The following is a 17,148-nucleotide window of genomic DNA, read 5'->3' on the forward strand; positions in this document are numbered from 1 at the left end:
CCCGCTCCACCCCCACTCCTGGGTACTTCCAAGGAGCGGGGGTGGGGGGGTGAGATCAGCTCTGGTGGCCTTACCGCCTCCCCCCCCACGCTACTTCATTGTGGCCACCTGCAGTGAGCAGGGCTGGGGGGCAAGGACAGCTGCCCTCCCCACCTCTCTGGCTCCATTCCCTGTGTCCCCGCCATCGTGGCGGTGCTCCTCCACGCCGTCACCTCCTGTCTGAACACTTACTCGGGTTCAGTCAGCCAGTCGGAGCGCGAATAAATTGTTACGGACAGACGGACAGAAAGACAGGCAGATTAAGGCTTTTATAATATTAGAATTACATAATCTAGTTTTTGTGTTGAAAATAATTGTTTTGGTTCGTTTTCTATGTGCATCTTTTTTCCCCCCTCATTTTTTAATTGTTTTGCCGATACCGCGACTTACTAAACCAGCATTCTGCCTCATCCCATTACGTTATATAATGCAGTGGCAACAATAAATATGTGAACGTTCTTGAGCGCAATGCTGCATGCCAGCAGTAAATTAACATGCAGTCCATTACTCTGAATTAAACAGGAACTGGGTTGGCAGATCAGAGAGTGGATAACATTGCCACAGGTATTTGTAGGAAAATTGAAACTAGGAAGTAGGGCATTATCAGTTCATTGGTTTTTAACCGCGATTCAGAGAAATGATGATGTGGTCTTATTAATACTTAAGTTGTTTTAAAAATATAGCTGTGCTTTCTTGCTTGCCATCACATTTAACCATATCTTGCAGCTGGTCAGCAAGAGAGGGGGATAAAAACCCTGGGTGATGAAGGTCCAATTTTGTTCATCTAGTTTTTGCAAAAATTCTGTGCAGTCTCTTGAAAACCCCTGTAGTGTGTTCAGTAATAAAAAACATAAAGCATTTCCATATCTTCAGTGTTAAAAATAAATAAAAATGTCACCATAAATTGGATAAGCGAAATTTTGTGACTGCTGCCTTTGGTGCCAGTAATAGTTGTTGTATTGTTTGTGTTTTGGCAACAACACTGCAGTTATCCTTTTAGATGATGATTCTTTGAAGACATTTGGACATCATTGGGTTTTTATAATATTTTATAGTCATCATCAGGAAAGATGCACAAATGTCCTGGGAAAGTGGGGTGGTTTGCACTGAGTGTGTTGTGGTCTGGGTTCAAAAGTATTGCATTGCTTGGTCAGATTCTCTTACTACTTCACGGCAATAGAGTTCTTGTTGAATCATTGCATGCAGCTTCTCCCTTCTGACCTTAAAGTTTAAAATCTGATCTTGCAGTCATATTCCAAATATGAATTTGGAAGCTGCTGTCTTAATTAAACTTTTCTTAATGGACAAGGGACTATTTGCTAGCTCCGCACAGCTGTCTTTATGTGCAGGCTTCAATTTTTGTTTTTAATGGTAATGTTTTTAAACGATTATTTGATAAAACCCACATCTGTTTCCTGCTTCCAGTGGTTTTTTGAAAAGGGCCAGTAGCAGTACAGATTTAGGCCAATGAATTCTTGCTTCAGGCTATCTAAGTTTTGGTGCGGCCATGTCTGAGATATCAGAACCCTGCTTTGACAGTTGCAAAACCTAATGTTTGCTTTAGGCATATATCCTATGATATTTAAATGGCGTACTTCCAGGGTTTTTTTCTTGAAACAAAGCCCTTGAAGATAAGTTTTATATTATCTCTAAGACGATGTACATTTTCCATGCATCAGTCTTGTTTTTTTTTCTTTTTTGACGCTCCTTATAAAAAAAAAAAAATAATAATCTTGGAATCTTTCATGTTATGCTCTAGCTGTACCCACACTTTGCTGGTCGCTGTTCCTTCTTTGACCCTTGCAGCACTTCATCGTTTTGCTAACTGTACACTCGGAAATAGGCAAGAAATGCTTCAACTTTTATTGCCAATTCAAGTTACAACTGCATGCATACACACACCATGTAGTTCTACTTAGCTTTGAAAAAAAAATTAAGTAAGTAATCTTGGCATAGTCTGTGTTATACTAAGATATTATGGCAAGATAACTTGCTGGACAGCAAGGCAAGGAAGGGAGAGAGATTCAGATCAGCCAAATGAAGTGCCCCCACATCTGGCCACTGATCCTCCAGACACAGGATGGGAAAGAAAACTAAAATTTTAATTGTGCTACTTACTTATGTCCATGGTGCACATGTTTTTCTTGGCACTCAGACTCTGTACAACTACCGGGAAGTTCCCCAAGGGGAATTGCACTGAGAACTATAGGGAAACGAACAGGGGAGGGTTATTTTACACTAGCTATAGATTTTTCTTACCACGATGGTTCGTAGAGCTGCCCCTGGCAGAGAGTCCTGTGTGCACTGGCTATGTTAATCTTGTCAGAGCTGCAACAGGAGACTTTCCTGAAATGTAGCCTAAAGTAGCCTGCAAAGACTGTACATTAAGAACAAGAAAAACCTGCTTCACTTTGCCATGTAACATTAGGACACCCTCGTTTCCATTGTGAGGAGACTTAATAATATGCAGAAATGCAAATAATTACACAGCAAGCTTAGGAGTTACACGGCTTCATGGATTTACTGTTGATATTGAACTGATTTCCTGACCTTAGACTCACTGAAATATTTTAATTATTTTTTTCCCCCCAATAACTCCTGCTGTAAATCAAGATCTTATCTGCCTCCTTCCAGGCCTGTGCTTCAGTTAGCTGCAAGTCACTTAAAGTTTTGAGGATAGCTTTTGAAAAGTTGCTGTTGTATAAGTGCATCACTGACACATGTCAGTCAAAGAATCATAGACGATGAGGGTTGGACGGGACCTCAGGAGGTCACATCTAGTCTAATCCCCTGCTCAAAGCAGGACCATTCCCAGTTAAATCATCCCAGTCGAGGCTTTGTCTAGCCGGGGCTTAAAGACCACCAAGGATGGAGACTCCATGACCTCTCTGGAGAGCCTGTTCCAGTGCTTCACCACCCTCCTAGTGAGAGAGAGTTTTCTCCTATCTAAACTAAACCTCCCTGGCCACAGCTTGAGACCGTTGCTCCTTATTCTGTCACGTGCCACCACTGAGAACAGTTCAGCTCAGGGGTGGGCAAAATGACAGCTCTGGCTGGTGCCTGGACTCCATTTCCCAGCAGCCCCTGCCCACGTCCCTGTGGCCAGTTTCCATGGAGACCCCAGGAGCAGCAGGGTTTCCAAGGAGACAGGCCCCAGCAGCGCTGGCAAGGCATGTGGCTGGGCTGGCGTCTTGCAGTGGTGACAGCATGGTCTGGAGGCAGGGCAGAGCCCCAGTCCGCTACCTGCATGTCCCTGCCTGGGGTGTGTGGCCAGGGGATCACAGCTCTGCCCGAGCTCCAGACCATGCTGTCACTGCTGCAGGAGCCTAGCTCCAAGGCAGCTTCCTGCCAGCTGCATGTCCTGCCCACGCTACCGGGGCTGGTCTCCATGGAAACCCTGGCCTCACGCTGTCACAGCCCTGTCACTCCTGGGGTCTCCGTGGAAACCAGCTGCAGCAATGCAGGCAGGTGCTCCTGGGAAATGGAGTCCACTGCAGGCCCAACCCGATCTGGTGGCTGGACTTCCCGCCCCTGATCTAGCGTCATCCTTTTTGGAACCCCCCACTTCGAGGAGTTGAAGGCTGCTGTTAAATCTTCCCTTTAGGTGACTTGCAGCTATCTGAAGCACAGGCCTGGAAGGAAGCTGATAAAATCTTGATTTACAGCAGAAGTTATTGGGGAAAAAACAATTAACTTCAGTGAGTCTAAGGTCAGGAAATCAGTTCAGTATCAACAGTCTTCTCTTCTTCAGACTAAATAAGCACAGTTTCTCCAGCCTGTCCTCAGAAGTCATGTCCCCCGACCCCCTCACCCTTTTTGTTGCCCTGTGCTGTTCACCCTCCAACTTGTCCACATCCTTTCTGTAGTAGGGGGCCCAAAACTGGACACAGTACTCCAGACGTGGCCTCACCAGTGTTGAATAGAGGAAAAGGCTTGCTTCCCTTGATCTGCTGGCAATACGTCAACTAATGCAGCTCAGTATGCCATTACCCTTTGCATCAAGGGCACACTGTTGGCTCATATTAGGCTTATCGTCCCCTTGTCCTTTTCTGATCCCAACCTATACTGGTGCACGAGATTGTTCTGTCATAAGTGAAGGACTTTGCACTTGTCCTTATTGAACTTCATGAGATTTCTTTTGGTTCAGTCCTCCAATTTGTCTAGGTCTGAATCGTAGCCGTACCCTCCAGCATATCTGCTACTCCCCCCAGCTTGGTGTTATCTGCAAATGTGCTGAGGGTGCAATCCATCCCTGTTTCCAGGTCATTGGTGAAGATATTGTACAAAACTGGCCCCAGGACCAAGCCCTGGGGGCACTCTACTTGATACCAACTAGACATCGAACCATTGATTGCTACTCTTTGAGCCTGAGGATCAGCCAGTTTTCTATCTGCTTTACAGTCCAGTTATAAAACCTGCGCTTTCTTAGCAACCTTGCAAGAATGTTGTGAGAGACCAAGAAAGTCAAGGTATATCACATCCACTGCTCTCCCCACATCCACAGAGCCAGTCATCTCATCATAGAAGGCAGTCAGGTTGGTCAGGCATGGCTTGCTCTTGGTGAATCCATGCTGCCTGTTCTTAACTTTTCCAAGTGCTGAGAAATGTCTGAAACACCTTTGCACAAAGACCCATTAGTCCTGTTGATTTCACCGTGCGAGCTGAGTTGTTGGGTTTTTTTAGCAGCCTGCTTCTTGCGCTGCATGAATAGCATAGCATAAATCAGGATTTAGCAAGGCCGATTCATAGGGAAGATTGCCTGCAGTCTACTACATCTGAGAAATCAGTATTTCAACTTCAGATCCATTTGAAGGTTAGCTTCGTGTGAAAGGTGATGTGGCCTCTGATAGTAGAGCACTGGTTTTGGTGACCCAGGAGATTGCTCCCAGGTGTGTGTTTTGAACTCGGGGCAGGGAGGAAAGCTGCAAACCCATCTGTGAGTGCTCTTCTCTTCAGTATAGGTTTTTTGTTTTTTTTTTATTACAGATTACACAACTTTCTAAATGTGGTAATTTTTCAATTTTAGGATGAACTTTCTGATGTTAGTCAAGGAGGCTCAAAATCTACTACTCCAGCATCAACAACAGCTTCAGATGTGCCTGTGCTACCTGCTGAAACTCCCCTGAAGGAGGAAGCTGAAGGGCTTGCAAAAAGCGCGGAGGTACTGAACAAGAAATTGGATGTAAGCAAGCACATTGAAGTGCAGGTAGCTCAAGAAACGAGAACGGTGTCTATTGGTAAGTTTCTATCAGAGTTGGGGTGCAGGGTGGTAAAGAATGTGCTTTTTGTGCAGCTTAATACAAAATCCCACAGCTGCAACCAGGAGGGAAAGTGATTCTACCTGGGACTGCTTCATACAGGAGGGCCGAAGGTTGACAGGGTTGAACTGAAAGCCACTCGTCTCTTGGGCTTGTTTTCCATAGCACATGAAGTCTGTTGACTTCGTTCCCTGGATTCTGTTTTGAAAAAAAAAAAAAAAAAGAGCATTGGTTCATCTAGTCTGTCTTCCTTTGTGGTTTTCTTTTTAATTTTTTCTTAAAATGTATTGTTGTTCTCTCTGGATTTAAATTAATTAATAAAACTTGTATCGCTTTCTTTTGGAAGATCTGCTCCATAATGTAAGGCCATGTCTCTGTTCTGTCTGAACGAGTCAATACAGGTCAGCTGCAAAAGCAGGCAAGAGTAGGGCGTTTTGAGTGTCAGTTCGGAAGGAATCTGACTGAACTCTGCTCTGAGCACTATAAATATACATTTTAAATTGAATGCTTATTAATTCATTACATGCGGTATTCCTTGTACTTGGTCACCTCATCTGGTCTGGGATTTCTAGCTCCTGAACTGGAGTACCATGGAATTTACAGATCTTGCCTTAAAATACATGAGGTTGTCCAGGGTGACTTTATCTGTGACACCTTTTGTGAAGCCAATGAGCAGAACCTTTCTTTTCTGTGACTGGTTTAAGGTGGTTTGTTTTATGGAGACTGATTTATTCCGCTTTCTAAGGTGGTAATGAAAATGAAGAAAAATCTGAAGTTCAGGCAATCATTGAGTCCACTCCAGAGTTGGATATGGATAAAGACCTCAGTGGCTATAAAGGTTCAAGGTAGGTCACATGTTCTGATTTCAGTAGACAATTTCCACATGTCAGAGGGTTCCTAAGTTGTGAGTCCTGAACTAGCATAAGTGGCACCAGATCTAGATAGTGTAGGAGGGCTCCAACTTTATAGTGCTCCAGGTCAGAGTGGGATCTGAAGGGCTTCAAATGAATATATGGCCATGCCATTGAAACACTTTTCCCATTCCTAGATAAGGGTGCTATCTCTGTCAAAGGCTCAGAACATTAGCTTGTTACAAAATGGACTTTTATGATTTTATTTTCATGAACATTTCTAGAATCTCGTATCTCCTCTGAAGCTGCAGCATCACAGTGTTATCCTCCAGATTTGTGGAAATGTCATGTATCCCAACTGCATGCTCACCTTTAGCATGTTGACAGCATTCTCCTCAGTTCAGGGAGGCCCTTGATCTGGCCAGATTTAGGTACCTGTCTTTGAACAGATGAACGTGACGAGACCCTAAGCCCTACCCCTTTATTCTGTATCGTATTTCCAACGGGCTTGGGCAGCTCTTAGCACACCTAGTTTGAGACTTCTGTCCTCTAGGTACCTAAGGGGTGGCTTGGGTGCCTAATTCAGTGAAGATTTTGCTGAGTGGCAGGATGCCTAGGAGCGAAGCATTGCAATATCAAAATGTCTTTCAGGATTTGGGTTTTCATTGAAGTTATTTGTGAAAAGGCCTCTAGTTCCCTGAGCTACTTAAGGACTTCTAGAAATGTTACTCAGAATTTTCCCATATATAACAAGTGACCTACAATTATAAAGCCATGTAGCATCTGTCTAAAGCCGCATGCTCCCTTTTCTGTAAAGCTCAAAGCAGTGTTCGACTACTTATTCTTTTCTCATCTTTCTTCCTTGTAACTTCAATCCCTGTGACCAGCACTCCCACCAAAGGTATAGAGAACAAAGCATTTGATCGGAATACAGAATCGCTCTTTGAAGAGTTGTCTTCTGCTGGCTCTGGCCTAATTGGAGATGTGGATGAAGGTGCAGATTTACTGGGTAAGACTGGTTATTTGATGACCGAGCCAGTTGCGTTAGTATTTTTTTCTAATTGATCACAACTTCCTGTATACACGCTGGGAATACTTTCAGGTTCGTTGCATTAAGATCCTCTTGTAGCAGCTTCCAAAGGGAGATTTTGGAGATTTTTTTTTTTTTTATAAAGGAGAAAGGGTAGGGAGTGCCCAGGCATGCTACTACATAGATGTGTTTCTTGCAGTGTGAAACGCTCAACTCTTCTCACTGAAGTGCTTTGTTGATATTCATGAATGATTTCAATCGTCTTGTTTCAGCCTGTCCATGATGGGCTACACCATTAGCTTCTATTGTAATGCCTTATTGGATACAACTTAAATGGAGATAAAATAGGTATTTTCAGGAAGGGTTCTGGTCAAAATTAAAAAATATACTGGTACACTCAGTGATTACTTACCTTGACTCACTTCAGAGAAGAACTCTTCCAGCTGCTGCACCTGAAGATGAGTAGTTCTGATTTGTCAGTACAGGAAGTCCAGAGTTCAGCTTGAATTTTGTGGGCTGATTGTATCTATTACAATATAAATCTATCATTATTTTAAAACGTTTTACTTGAACTGCCCTCTGCAGTTCCCAGTCTTGCATTTGAGAGCTTTATGCCACGGTACAACTTTTTTCCAATTTCAAGTACTTAAATTTATATTACTTGGATAACCTGTTGAGCCAGCCCTTATAATTCATGTCATTCATATTTGTAATTTGGTCTCTGAGAGGGGTTGTATTGCACTTACATAGCTAAACAAGTTTAAACCAATTAGAATTTTAGTTTCTAGTGCTCTAAAGTAAGTTAATTGGGTTTCTCTAATGTTTTCTCTTGGGCTGCGCACCCAGGGGAATATTCTGGTGTGTATCCTTTTAAATACTTTGAAATCTATCGCTTTTACAGTTAGGCGTTCTTGGCTGCTGCTTTCATACAATACATTCTCCACATTTTTTTCTGCTTGGTAACATATTTTTGTCCTTGAATTTTTTTTTTTCTTTTTTGGCTTTAACTTCCCCCTCTTCCCACCCCCTTCAACTTTCTTGACAGCTAGGGGTGCCCAACAGTTAAGGCACCTTGCATAAATCATCCTAGGTATTCACTTGACCTTTGGTATCTGAAAATCACTTTCAAAAAAGCAAAACGGTTCTCTGAAAAAAAAGCCTCCTGATAATTGGTATAGAGAAGGACTTCTGTGTTTTCTGCAAATAGTACCAAAGTGAAAATACCTGATGGGTATCTGCTAAAACAAGTCTTCTAATGTTATCATCTTATTACTTCTCATCAGAATCAATAAAAGCGGAATATGTGACACAGTCATTGTCCAAAGGTTTAAATAAATTTTAGAATTTCTATTTCAGAAAGACTATTTTAGTGGTACGAAAAGAACTGATCTTTCTTGTATTTAATAGGCTTGTTTTTTGCTTTAGCAAACAATCTGGAAGACTCTGCTGCACATTTGTTAGTGCGCACTTCTCTTTCAGGGTAATCCCTTACCTGTTTTGCTATGAAATGCTGGCCTCTAATTGACATATATATGTCTTCTGTTATCAATATGGAGATAATGCCAGAGTTGGTTGCTTTTAGTACAAATTAAGAAACAAGATGTACCGTCCTTATTGCTATTTTGGTTGTACATTTTAAAAAATTACAGTGCTTTAAAATCTTACAGTAGATACTTCATAACCTTCAAGCATACAGACAGTGGCCAAATGCAGTAAATCCTTAGAGAAATTCAGGATCAGTGAAATCAGTTAAATTCAGCACTTCATTTTATTTTTTTTAAATAATAGCTTCTTTAATCGACATTTCTTCCTGATTTGGTTTAGTGGTCATTTAAAATACTACATTTTGGAACTTCGTTATAGAAGAGAAAATCACCTTTTGTAATCCTCTATACACTTTAGTAATTCAGGTTGTTTCAGGGTAACTTGTTTGGTAATACACCTTTTTATATATATAATTTTTTTTACTATCTGTCTGGTATTTCAGTCTGCTTTAAACTGCAGTTTACTTCATTCCATTGTTTTGCTGTTGGCTTTGCTTTGATTCACTCTTACCGTTTAGAAGTCTCTAGGTTTATTATTGCTCTTCACTCATACTTCTTACATGAAATGTTTCTTGTTCTTGTTTGTGCTCTACATGGAATGCATGGCCTTTAAAGACCATAATTTCTTTGGTAAGGTATCATCTGCTTTTGGGAGATCTTACTGTGCTCTTGAACGCTGAGTTTTCTGCAGATCTTGTGTGTTATAACATATACCATCTCTAACCTCTTTGTAAAAGGCTTGAATTCTAAATTGTGAATGATTTAGATGTTTGGGCCAACTTTCTCTATTAGTGCCCTTTACTTTCTGTTTGAAATAATAGTAACTATAAAGCAAGATTAAAAGCATACAGTTTATTTGGGGAGAAAACCAGCAAACTCTATTGGCTGTGAGCCAGGACTGCCTTTAAGCAACACTTAAGGAGAGAGAAAAGTACAACTAGGTAAAAAGGGCCAGGTACAAATGCTTTAGGTATTTGCTATGAGGATTTTTTACTTTGCTGCTTTGAGCTGCTTCAGAATACCATGTATTCTGCCACTGAGGTGAAAAAAAGATTGAAGTGTAGGTTAATCACATTTTAAATAAAAATTAAGTAGCCTTTAATTGGTTTATTATAAAAATAGTTTGCTTTTTTTTTTCCCTTTAATTCATTCCCATGTTCTGTTTTTGAAAGGAATGGGCCGTGAAGTAGAAAATCTTATTCTGGAAAATACCCAGCTGCTGGAGACCAAGTAAGTCAGCCTGTAACACCTTGTCCTCTCCCTCCAGTGATCCTTTCTAGGCAGGCACAGAGCCAGAGAGGATCTCTGAGAGGCACTGAAACCTTTTTACTTTTAGCACTAGCTAAGCAATATTGATTAGCATTCAGAGCTGTCACTTCTGTATGCTGCATTTGTCTGTGAATGATGCACAGTGTATTTGATTTAGTCTAAAGGGTCACATCAGCCTATCACTTGCACCTTTGCTCTCTGCCAGTGTCCTTCACTCTCATTAACAAGGGGAGTGCTAAAATGGTACATAAACTGATGATAAAGATCAGGAAATCTTGTACTCTTTCAATACAGTGAGAACTCGTAAGGAGAGAACAAGCATAGTATGAGATGCAGACATCTGCATTCAAAGGAACTTAGCACCCAGGTCTTGCAGTTTTTCTCGGATGTGTATTTTCTGGCTTCAACACTGTCCTTCCTTATGGAACGTTGAGGCTTCAGATGGCCAGGGTGTTAGTTTTATTATTTTGGCCGCAGTAGCCTAGCAGCTTGTCTTGTAATGGAGTAGCAGCACACTAACTTTTACTTATACACATGTCTAGAGTTTGCAGCATACCACCAAGCAGTGTTTTTTGCAACCATACCACTAAAACTTAGAGAATCAGGAACTTGGTGAAATTATAATACTGTGACAATGAAAGCCAGTATTTTTGCACTATTTCCATCTGTTTTGACTGCCAACTGAAATGCCACGTGGGAACTTGGCCTCTGAGCAAATTGTTCCAATGCTATATTTTAATTTCACTTGGATACTTTTACTTAGATACTGGTTAGCAGCTTTTAAGGCGAAATGGCAATTTTTAATTATACTTGTTTCCATTGCAATGGTCCAAATTCGTTTCAAGTTCTTCACAAGTTTGCTTTTGAACAAGGTAATGTCCTGCATGCAACACTATGTAGCAGTAGTTTCCAACCTTTTTATGATGAAGATCATGTTTGCATGTAAAGGGCACCCTGGGATCTACTGCCCCACACCCACCCCGCCTCCCGGACAAGCCGCCTGAGCTCTGGCCCCACTCGCCTGGCCTGGGCAGCAGGGGGCATGGCTCAGCCCAGCCATATGCATCCTACCGCTCCTGATCTTGGAGCCTCTGGCAGACTGAGATCGACTGTCAGAGGCTCCACAATCGACCAGTCTATTGAGATCAACTGGCTAGTGACCATTGCTATATAGGGAAGTTATTTGCAGATGTCCAGATGTGGGAAGTAAACTTTGCTGTTTACTGTGAGGTTGCAGTTCTAACCATGTGTTTTGTATCTCTCTCAGAAATGCGCTGAATGTGGTAAAAAATGATTTGATAGCAAAAGTGGATGAGCTGACCTGTGAGAAAGATGTACTACAAGGAGAACTGGAGGCTGTAAAACAAGCCAAACAGAAACTTGAGGAGAAGAACAAGGAGTTAGAAGAAGAGCTTAAAAAGTCAGTTTGATACTTTCCTCATGAAAGTTGGGTGCACGTTCTAATACTGCTTAGTTAATATGTCTCTTTCTTGTCTTCTGTTTTCTGTAGAGCACGTGCAGAAGCAGAGGAAGCAAGGCAGAAAGCAAAAGAGGATGATGATGTAGGTGTATATATTTTAAAGTGAAGTTTGGACTAAGCATTTTTCTAATGTACCATCACATTGGCTTAATTCTGTGAACCCGACAGCTCAGTTAAGCATGCAACTCTGTCTAAGGCAGAGCTGCACAATTTAAATGTCAAGTGGTGATTTACAAAGACTAACCAGCTTTATATCCTTCCTTCCCACTATTGCATATGACATTCCATTCCCTTTAGCAACCTGGTTTTGAATCCCTTAACACTGGCCAGTTGATTTCTGGGTTGAATTCAAGGTGTTAGTTTTGGCCTACAAAGCGCTAAATGGTTTGGATCCTGGCTACCAAAGTCCTGCCTTAAATAATTTAATAGCATTATAATAATCCAAGAAACTAATTCAACTGACACTGTTCCTAATCAGCTGGGTGCTGGCTTTACCTGTTTCTTTGTACTGAAAGCTTGCTTTTATTTTATGCAGAGTGATGTCCCCACCGCTCAGCGGAAGCGTTTTACTCGCGTTGAAATGGCTCGTGTTCTGATGGAAAGAAATCAGTACAAAGAGAGGCTGATGGAGCTTCAGGAAGCTGTCCGATGGACTGAGATGATAAGGTAAATACAGACAGGGTCTTCTGATCTTTTAATAATTTGCTAACCAGTTGTACCCCAGAATCAGTGGTCTAGTTATGGGCCACTGAGCTCATACAGTCATTTTCTAAGATATACTTCTGAGCTTCTGTGTGACCTTGAACTAGCTTTCCTGCCCTCCTTGTTAAACAGCTCCTCTGTTTATCCTTTTACTTTTTTATGTTGTCAAATTACGCCGTAATCCATTAACAGTTTAAGCAAGTGTTCAACTTGACATACTGTGCAATGTGTACCGTTGAAGGAAAAATGAGTACAAGCACCATATGAGGTTAAGTACATGTATAAGTGTTTGCAGTCCTAGATTGTATTTTTAACGCAGGAGAAATTCTCTGCTCTGTCCAGTGTCTAGCCCAGTGGGTCTCGAGCTTTTTTTATAGACTCAAGACAGCTCTTAGAAAATAGCAGCTCTTAGTTTGCACTCGATTGATTTATTTGTTTGTTTATTTATCGACTACTGAAAAAAGAGCAATTCTTTTGTTGCAAAAAAATGCAGGAAAGCCATAGGGGTGCAAATGGTTGGGCACTGGATTCCTATTTGAAATCTCTGGGTTTATCTTGTGAATTATGTGTAGGTGTTTGCACACCTACCCACTAATATTGAGTGGCACCCTGAAGCACCCTTAAAAGGATCTTAGGGTGCCAAAACACCCTGGCGGAGAATTACTGCTCTACACCAAGGGGCACCGAAGACAGGTAGGGTTTCCAAGTGCTACCATATACAAGCAATCAAGTTTTGTATTATGGAGAAGATGTAATTCTTAAAAGTAATTTCGAGTCTCTTGGACAACTCAAGGAAATCAAGATGAGGTATAAGAAAACAGTAGGGGTGTGCAAAACGGGCCCTATTCAATTCGGATTCAGGACAGTGATTCAGTTCATTGATTCAGATCGCTGTCCCTGATTCGATTTGGCCGAATCCTAATCCTGAAGATTTGATGCTGATTCAGAGAATCAGCAATGCGGACATAAACGCAACTTTTAAAAGTTTTTTCTACATATCTTGAGGTAGTGGGTAGAGCTTGTGATCATTGCACTGCTGGGGCACATGGAGCATCCCACAGGAGTGCAGGGCGGCCCTCCATATGCTTGGCGGTGAACCTGGAAGTACTTCCAGTCCACTTCCAGGTCTGCCAGGGAGTGCGCTGCCCTTCCTCCCCCCCGCGCCCCTCTGGCTTGGCAATTGGCCACAGAGGGACCCCGGTACCCCCTCCCAGACCCAGGAGGCACCAGTCACTGAGCTGGGGGGTGAGGGAACATCCAGCATGTTCCCTGGCAGACCCAGACGCGCTTCTGGTCCACTTCTGGGTCTGCTGCTGAGCGTGCTGGGGAGCCCCCTGTGCTTCTGTGGGACACTCCATGCACCCCAGCATTGCAGCATTCGCGAGCTGCCTGCTACCTAGAGGTATGTAGAAAAAACATTTAAAGCTGTGTCTATGACCGAATCTCTCCGAATTGACTCAAAGGGTTCTGATTCGATTCAGAGAGTTTGAAGGGTCCTCTGATTCGATTTGGAGATTTGGCCACCGAATCGGCCGAATCTCCACCAAATTGAATCTGGAACTGAAGTATCATGCAACCCTAGAAAATGGTCCTAATGAGCCACTGTCCTGAATGTTGAAGACATTACCCAGGAGGCGGATGTCCAGAAAGTATGCTAAGTAATCATGTCTCTTCACTTCTGACCTCAATATGGTGCTTCCTCTCAAAAAGTCAAAGGTATGTTGGAGCTTAGTTAGCCCACTGGGCTAGTGCAGTTAGGGCATAACCAGGCTCGTATCCAGCAGCATGGAAGAGGGATGTGACTGGTGTGATGTATAAACTTGTATACAAACATCCCAAATAAAAAGGTACCATTTAAAGTTGGGTGTGTCTTTCAGCATGCATCTGGAGCAAGACTCACATTTATACCCCTGGATCCACAGTGATGCATCTTGTCTGTTGTTATACTTGGTGCCACACACTACCCAGTAATTTACTACCACAGCATGCTGTCATCTAGTGGCCAAGTGTAAAGATTGCATCTAACTTTTACTTTTCTATAATGCTATCCTTAAAATATAGTGTGGATGCAAAGCATTTGGCTCTGAACTTTGGTGTATTAAGGCATCTTAAGAAATGCCTGACCCTGTAACAAGTTTTGCCCCTCTGTTTCTTTTTTCGTGCATATTAGTAGTTGGTTTGTGTTCATTTGTCGTTCCCTTTTTCCATGTGTTCCCCTTCCCCCCACCAGCTTTAAGTTGAATGGGGATAAGTTTAAAAATAAAATCAGTTTAAAAAAAAAAGTGAGAGTTAAAATGAAATATGCGTATTTGATGTTGAACAGAGTGCAAAAAAATAGTTGGGATAAAATGATAGTAGTAATTCTCTTGCATTCTTCCCCCGAATGCTTTGTCTTCACATTCTGAACTCTGGCACAAAGTCCTGTTTCCATGTGTGAAGAGTGTAGTACCCACTATTTTTTTGAGAGCTATTTGAATGATAATGAAGCCATGCTCTCTTCTGCAGTTCCCCCTCTCTATGTGGTCTTACTCACTAAAATCCGCATACAATTCACGTAAGCACCCTTCTCAATTTCTATTATCTCCTGTGAATTGATCTTCTGAAATGTTACGTATTGTTTTCCAGTTAATTGCCCTCTTTCATGACGCTGTTTGAGAATTTCGATCTCCAATTTTTAAAGCTGTTTAACCACTAAACCAAGTTTTTCTTGGTGAAAGATGCTTGAACAGCATCTGCTGAGGTTTCCATGCTTACAAAATGACAGCATAAAAGAGAGCTGGTTTTGAAGACTAGGTAGATAAAATGTGGAAAATGTTCATCTAACTTGCTGCAAGAGGCATTCTTTTTAGTAGGTGCTGAGTTTAAGTGCTCCCTTATTTGATGAGAAATATTTTTGTGAAAAAAGCAGGTGTTGACATTTTCAACATCTATTGTCTTGACTCAAGGCGGTGCTTCATTTAAAGGAAAAGTGTGTACACTACCGTATTCCTCACTTTGTGTTATTGCTTATCTTATCAACTTTTGGGTTTCTCTTTAGAGCATCAAGAGAAAATCCAGCCATGCAAGAAAAGAAGCGATCAAGCATTTGGCAGTTGTGAGTATTGAAATACAAGCACCTGCAATTAAAAAAAAAAACAAACCCCCCCCTCAAAAACAAAATAGTTAATTTAAAATATAGTTGTTTTGTCAGTAAATCATCTTTGGAATGAAGCTGTTTACACTGATGTTTAGCACGCCAGCTTGGTGTGGCTGTTCTCAAAGACACAATGTATTTTAAGCTACCTTACGTAGTGATTGGTTATGGCACTCGGTGGAGCAGAGTTAAAATATTAAATCCATAATACATTGAAAGAATGGATTGTTTGGGGTTTTTTAAATCTGAAGATGAACTGGAATCTACATTCTTTAGGCATTTTGGCAGCCTCCTTTCTTAATAATATAAAAAGATAGGGAGAAATGTTAATAGCTTTTTGTACGGTCACTATATTATTTCAACTTTTTCCCTCTGAAACAACAGTTACTAATTAATGTTTAGTGTTACTATATTAAACTTCAAGTTATAAACAATTTTAATTGAAATGGGAAACAGATGTTGAAATCCAGGTAAAAGTTTTCCTACTGCTGTCATTGTTTATTGGTAATAGTTCACCTGTGTACTATAAGATGTTGAAATACATTGGATGAAAACAACATTTCTTAGTTCCTGATTAATATTCAAGTGAAACTTAAGACCTCACTTTCCTTCAAAGGAAGAGGATGGAGTCATGCCACTGTTTGGATCAACAGTCTTCCTGTTGACCTGGGTTCCAAAATTAAGGCCGTGCTTAGGCAATTAATACGCCTCTAATGGCTGCTATTTAGTTCCAGCTTCTCCCGACTTCTTACTTGTTGCTTTGAATGGGATAGCATGGGCATTGCTGTTATATACAGATGGAAATGAGTTCTCTTGGGTGTATATGGACTTATGCTTTTTCATACATTTCAGTTTCAGCAGGCTGTTCAGTTCATCAAGCAATACAGCAAAGAAACCAGAGCCACCTGTTAATCTTAAGTATAATGCCCCAACCTCACATGTTACCCCATCAGTCAAGAAAAGAAGCAGCACTTTATCTCAGCTACCTAGTGACAAATCGAAAGCCTTTGACTTCCTCAGTGAAGAGTAAGATGCAATTTTAATTTCTCATAGTAATGGTTCTTTAATTAATTAATTAATGACATGAATAGTAATGTGTATTAAGACGGGCACAGATAAGAGGCTATTAAATAACCGCAGACATGATTAAGAAGTCAATAGTTTTGTTCCTCGAGTGAAATGTCAAAGGTGAGTATACTCATGACATCCAGAAGTATGGAACCTATAACTTGTAAAGTGATAATGGCACATTCAGGGTCACCTATGGGTGAAACTTTATATCTTTCCTTTCCAAAAATATCTTGACGCCCAGCCCCTGTTCAGAAAAAATGATTAAAGTTTGACTTCGACAAAATGTGATGCTGTGTAAACAGTATCTGTGTATGTTATCTCCTCACAGGAAGTATTTTATACTTCATCTAAATAAACATACATGTTCATTAGCACTAAGATGCAGATGAATCTCTCTAAAAGTTGGACAGTTATGATAGAAAAAAGTTGGATAATTGGGAATATAAATGAAGCAGCTAAATACAGCACAGTTTCAGGAACTTCTGTAGTGATGGTCTTGTAGTGGGACCGAGCAAAACAGTGCTTATATAGGAGTATTAAAGTTGCAAAGATTTTTTTGGGGGAAGTATCTCTTGTTGGATCAACTGCATGGGTAGAGAGAGACTTAAATAAGCTTTTGAATTCAGTGCATTCTTCAGGTCCAAAGGGGGAAAAATGAGTACGTCATCTTTAGCTGAATTCCTGCCCCCTCTCCTCCAAACCCTGCAAATTTTAAAAAGGAAAAAAAAGAAAAAAGTTGATAATACTCTTTGAATATGTTTGAATGAGACC

At 41.2% G+C, this 17,148-nt stretch overlaps 1 protein-coding gene across 8 annotated transcripts in view; it reads left to right on the forward strand.

The window, feature by feature from the left end:
- Positions 1-17,148, forward strand: part of SPAG9 (sperm associated antigen 9) — a 104,736-nt gene that overhangs the window by 64,517 nt on the left and 23,071 nt on the right. For all 8 annotated transcript variants that reach the window (XM_019542464.1, XM_019542468.1, XM_019542465.1 and 5 more), the window contains 9 exons: positions 5,066-5,276; positions 6,043-6,142; positions 7,036-7,157; positions 9,895-9,952; positions 11,259-11,411; positions 11,502-11,553; positions 12,007-12,137; positions 15,211-15,267; positions 16,159-16,332. In XM_019542464.1, the coding sequence (XP_019398009.1) occupies positions 5,066-5,276; positions 6,043-6,142; positions 7,036-7,157; positions 9,895-9,952; positions 11,259-11,411; positions 11,502-11,553; positions 12,007-12,137; positions 15,211-15,267; positions 16,159-16,332 (1,058 nt within the window). The remainder of the gene's footprint in view (positions 1-5,065; positions 5,277-6,042; positions 6,143-7,035; positions 7,158-9,894; positions 9,953-11,258; positions 11,412-11,501; positions 11,554-12,006; positions 12,138-15,210; positions 15,268-16,158; positions 16,333-17,148) is intronic.

Source organism: Crocodylus porosus, unplaced genomic scaffold (assembly GCF_001723895.1).
Source record: "Crocodylus porosus isolate Cpor-Errol unplaced genomic scaffold, CroPor_comp1, whole genome shotgun sequence".
NCBI lineage: Eukaryota > Metazoa > Chordata > Crocodylia > Crocodylidae > Crocodylus > Crocodylus porosus.